At 26.3% G+C, this 6074-nt stretch overlaps 1 protein-coding gene across 1 annotated transcript in view; it reads left to right on the top strand.

Moving 5' to 3' along the window:
- The window catches only part of LOC104733948 (pentatricopeptide repeat-containing protein At5g40410, mitochondrial-like), a 4109-nt gene extending 3697 nt beyond the window's left edge, over positions 1-412 (top strand). Inside the window, exon 2 of the mRNA XM_019233677.1 lies at positions 6-412. Coding sequence (XP_019089222.1) covers positions 6-412 — 407 coding nt within the window. The remainder of the gene's footprint in view (positions 1-5) is intronic.

The raw sequence follows: 6074 nt of genomic DNA, 5'->3' as shown, positions 1-6074 counted from the left end.
TTCAGGGTGTAGCTACATTGAACATGGTAATAAGATTCATAAGTTTGTTGTGGGAGATTGGTCTCATCCTGAATCAGAGAAGATACAGAAGAAGCTAGAGAAGATTAGGAAGAAGATGACAAGTGAATTGGGATTTAAATCAAGAACAGAGTTTGTATTACATGATGTTGATGAAGATGTGAAAGTGGAAATGATTAATCAACATAGTGAGAAGATTGCAATGGCGTTTGGGCTTTTGGTGATTAGTCCAAATGAGTCAATTGTCATAAGGAAGAATCTTAGAATTTGTGGGGATTGTCATGAAACAGCCAAAGCAATATCTTTGATTGAAAAAAGGAGAATCATTATAAGAGATTCTAAGAGGTTTCACCATTTCTCAGAAGGATCATGTTCTTGCAAAGATTATTGGTAGTGTCTTAGTTTTTCATTCTCCCATTGTTATATTTTACTCCTTCAACTTCAAGTGAATGTGTGCGCGCGAATATGAAAAATTGCATTACATATAATATAAATATATACACCTCTAGTAGAACTATTGGACTTTTTCATTCCCTTTTATCTATGTATAGAAAAATTAAAAAACATAAGATTCAGAAGAATTGTGGGTATAATTTTCTATAAGATTCAGATTAAGTAAACATAGCTAAACCTGTTTACTTAATTCAAATGTAATTTTAACAAAAAGGAACACCTAAATGTACCTATAATCTAAATTATAAAAGTATGTTATGACAAAAGTTCTATATTTAGTTTATTCCCGATAAATTAGAATATACCTTTATTGAAGAGTGGAATTGTACAGTTTGAAACCATAAAATATGTATGAGATTATTCTTTTAAATTTTAGTAACTGCAAAAATTATGAGGAGAATGAAACTTGTAAGAAGCATATACAAAATCTGTTAAAATTCAATTATTTCACCGGATTCACTAGGAAAAGCAAGCCCTTGAAGAGCTCTTTTACCCTTAGAACTCAGACGGTTTTAAGCATTTTATATATCTCAGCATCGAAATATATAAACTAATTAGTAATATTACATTTAAAATTCTTGTGTTATTAAACTTAAACTTACTCAACTTAATTATTTTATTGTCATGATTCTTGACTTTTAATTTTCTATATATCATACATAATTAAGAATCTAAAGATATGAAAATAATTTTAGAATTTACTATAGATACAGTACCCAATGGGAAAATCTATACTAGTATTTTTGCAGCATTTTTTGCTCAAAAATATGTTTTTGGAAACATTTGCCATTGAACGCCATTAAATGCGTATATTCATATCCAAACAAGTTTAGTTAACTTTCTCTACTATCTTTATAACTAAACACAATTAAAATATTTTAAATATCCATATATATAATATTGTACAATTAATATAGATATTTAGAAGATTTATTCCAGATTAAAAAAAATTATTATCCTATCATCTCTTTTTGATTTTAAAATTTAAATGTAGTGAATCATCATATAATATATAAAGTTAATAAAAATGAATATTTTTCTTGATATATTGTGATTTGAATTATTAAAAACGAACATATCTTACTCAATTAATATGTGTTCAACATACATATATAGTAAATTTATCGCATATAGTAAATCATAAAATTTTAAGAATTTTATAATTTATATTTGATATATCTAAACTTAATAAAAGTTTAAAATTGTGAATATTTAAATATCTTAAATTTTCAAAATAACACAAACGAGTTATATTATATGACGGGTTATATGACATGACATGATTAAATTAATAATACTAAAAAAAAAATCATTAATTGATAGTTCAATACGGGTTAAATCCTCATTTTATTATTTTAACAACACCAATATAAAATATGTCGAATGAAACTAATTTAATTAAGATTGTATTAAAACAAAATTTTTGTGCGGTATACCGCAGATTATATACGAAATCACTAAAATTAACAAAATAGTACATTTGCAAAATTAGTATTAAAATAGTACATTAACAAAAAAATTATGTAAAAACTTATCCCATGGTATACCGCGGGTCATAATCTAGTCCCCTATTATTAATTCGATAGTACAATTAACAAATAACGTTAGTAAGACTAGTAATTAAATGTCATTATAATCTATTTAATATAAACAAAATCAAATCAAATCACTAATAAGAGTATTTAAGTCATTAATTATTTTTAACCCATTCATGATATATGAGGTTATGGGTCGAACCTAAAATTCTCTTTAACATACCATTATTAAATATCATTTCTCATAATCAAACAATAATTATCCTTTTCTAACAAAATTGGGGCATTTTCAAAAAATATCTATTTTTCTATGTCACTTTTCAAAAATAATCTTTTATGTTGTCTATTTTTAAAATTATTTATTTTCTATATGAAATGACTAAATTGTAAGCCCTAAACTCCAAATACTAAACCGTACACTCCTCAAAACTATATCCTAAATGTAAAATAGAGAACCAAACCTAAAAAAAATTATAGAACTTATTTTAACATATTATAATTATGTAAAATAGAGTAAAAATGAAAATGTTCAAAAAAAAGATATTTTTTGAAAAGGATATCTCAAAAAGGGGTTCAAACAAATTCTCAACAAAATTCAAGTTTATAACCATTATTAATCAAATCACACCTATCACACACCATGTCCTTATGAAGAAGTGAAGATTTTATGAATCAATTTGACTTTCAAGTTCGATTAGGAATTAACAGTTTACTGGTAAATTTAAAGTTCAAGCGTACATAACTTGATATTTTTAAAGAATATGATCAATATTTAACATATAATTAAAATAATAACTAATAATTCTCTAATTAAAAAAATAAAATATAGTTAAAATATATATAGCAAACGAGTTAAATATAATGACTTATATGATAAAATGAGTTATAGTATTTATAATGGACGACAAGTTAAATGTAAAATGTTAAGATGGTATGATGAAATTGTTTAAAAACTAAAAAGAAATATCACAAAAATATTTTAACATATACAAAATATATAACAATTTTTGTATAAAACAAAGTTCAATCTCTGTTGTAACACAAGTACTTATCATCTATAGTTTCTAAAATCTTACTACACACCTCAACGATTAAAACAAATTCATATAGATATCGCTACACCAGAATAATTTTCAAAACATAGTGTAATAATGATGATTAAAATAGATGGTGACACAAATCGGAAGAGATAGTTTGGTTTAGTGTCATCACAAAAAAAACACATAACCAAAGAAAAAAAAACACATAACCATTGACGAATATTGTCGATAAAAAATTAACAAGAATTTAAAAAACTAACCATTTTTTATTTGGAAGATATTATGAAGTAAAGATAAAACTTCAAACTCTAAACATAAAGCAAATTATGTATATGATTGCAATGAGATGAGAAGTGGAAAAGCACAAATGATCTGTAGGAGTCCGTAGATGTCTTATCTAAGTGTTGTATATATTTTCTTCTTAATATGATTTTTTCTTCCTAATACATACGCTATCGTGTTTAGTAGAGTAGTAGAAAAAAAACAATAAGATTACACGACTTGTATAGACACAAGGATACAAAGTATCTTTAATATGCGCATCACATATGAAATTATTGAGTGGTGCTTTAACATATGATTATATTGGGTAGACACTAGAAAGTAGAAACCAATCAAACAAATATAATCAGTGAATACATATAGATTTGTATAAACTGTTTATAATTAATTAATTAAAAAATTATATAATAAAATAAATATAGATTTGTATAAAGATTTTAATTATTACTGGGGTATAGAAAAAAAATTAAAGTTTTTAGTTTTTCAAATTTATGGTTAAGAAGGTTTAGAAAAAAATAGGTAACTGTTAAAAACTCAATCTGATTACTGGGTAGATTTGGCTGTTTAGAATTTTTTATATATATATTTTTAAATAAAAACCTTTAAATTCTAAACCATTCACCTCCAAATTATTACATCAAAGCCTAAAGCACAGACAAACCAAAAAACACTAACAAAGCAAGAATTCATTGTAGCGATGACTTTTTTTTGTGTTTGGTGTGATATGAGGTCTCTTCTACAACAACAAGAAGTCTACGCTTCAAAGAAAGAAGCTCTAGAAAATATTGTGGCTGGTAGATTTTTAATGTATTTGTTATTGCATTTAAAGTTGGTTTGGCAGACCTGGTCTCCTTACTTGAAGAGAAGAACTACCACGCACCCAGCTCAAACTTTTCCAACTAGAGAAATATTCGGATTTTTCATTGCTTTTCTCTGTTTTGTTATTCCATTTACTAATTATTATGATATTGTATATTGGATAGATTTTGGCTTTTAGATTTTTTAAATTTTTTTTTTAAATAAAAGCTTTTAAATTCTAAACCAATCATCTTTAAATGTCGAACAACGATGATTTTGTCACATCCAATTACATGTTGCCGTCGAACAACACGTATAGTTATGAGAATCAACGTAAATTCCCATCTCTTTTCCTTTTTGTTCTTGTTACCACGATTGTTCTTCTTCTCTATTTATTCTTCTTGCCATTGGATCTGATCTTTTCTGTTTATTATTGCAATGAGATGAAAAATGGAAAAGCATAAATGATCTGTAGGAGTACGTAGATGTCTTATCTAAGTGTTGTATATATTTTCTTCTTATTATGATTTTTTTCTTCTTAATACATATTGTGTATAGTAGAAAAACAAAAAACAAAAAGACTACTCGATTTATATTAGACAAAAAAGGATACAATGTATCTTTAACAATTAAAATAAAATAAACTTGCTGTACAAAACATGCGCCTCACATATGAAATTATTGAGTGATGCTTAAAAATATAGACACTAGAAACCAATCAAACAAATGTAATCAGTGAAATTTATATGAATGTCATCAAACCAATAGACGATATATATCACTACGAAATATAAGAATCTAAAATATTAAAACAGTCATATATATATATATATATGTATATATTGGTTTGCCAGTGATAGTAATTCCATATACTTTTTTACAGAGTGATACTAATGATATAAACAGTCCTTAAATGTGAGCAACCTCATGTCCCTTTTGTTGATTGAATGACCATTTCCAGTAGTAGGATTTTCTTAGACGGAAGGATTTACTATTTAGCATTCCTCAAAAACACCCAAGAAGGAATAGAAACTGTCATCATGAGTTTTGATATACATTATGAGAAAACTTCACTGTCATTCCGTTTCCCAGTGATTGACGTTTTAAAAACTGAGTTGGTTAAATTCAAAGGCAAAATTAACAGATACTAGTAGCCCCATAAAATTACGAATTAAGAAGGTTGATTTATCCCTTAAGGGATTCCCTTTGGTTCAAGTTGGCCAGTTTTCGGTTTAATTGGATTTCAATTCGGTCCAGTCTAGTTTTGATTAAAACATCTACTTATACCTCTATTTTTTTTTTCTGTGTTTGCAGCAAAAACTGACTCTACTCTGAAATCAATAAAACTTCAAGAATTACATTTACGTAGTAGTATAATAAATATGAGAACTGAAAGGCATACACTTCGAAACATTAAACTTTGAAAATGTTGAACTTATTAATTACATATAATTTATTATGTAGTAATTAAAAAAAGAATGAGAACGCAACTATGTACCATTCACAAAACTTAGCTTTGACCCCAAAAAAAAAATAAATCTTGGTTTATAGCGCACTTTAGAATTCTTTCTACCTTTTTATTTGAGTGTTTCATCTCTCTATCTAAAATTCAATTGTTCTCTCCAATTTACAACAACAAAAAATAAACATGTATATCAAATATCCATGATTTATTAACCTTCTATATTATATTATATCATATATTGTATACAAGGATGGAGAAAGTATTAGAAATTTAAATATTACCACAACACTTGGGATCTTTTCATGCTTACAAAGATACAACACATACATGGTACAACAAAAAACCAAACCAAAAAAACACTGAACATCATATTGAAAATGCACGAAAGAGGACGTCATAGTGAAAATACACAACTACCATACGTTCATACAGAAATGAACTCATCATACAACCGTCGTCCTCCCCTGAGTTTCATGACCCTTA

Source organism: Camelina sativa, chromosome 12, assembly GCF_000633955.1.
Source record: "Camelina sativa cultivar DH55 chromosome 12, Cs, whole genome shotgun sequence".
In the NCBI taxonomy this organism is placed as follows: Eukaryota; Viridiplantae; Streptophyta; class Magnoliopsida; order Brassicales; family Brassicaceae; genus Camelina; species Camelina sativa.
Note: the sequence above shows the minus strand (reverse complement) of the source record. Positions and strands in the feature narration are given on the sequence as shown.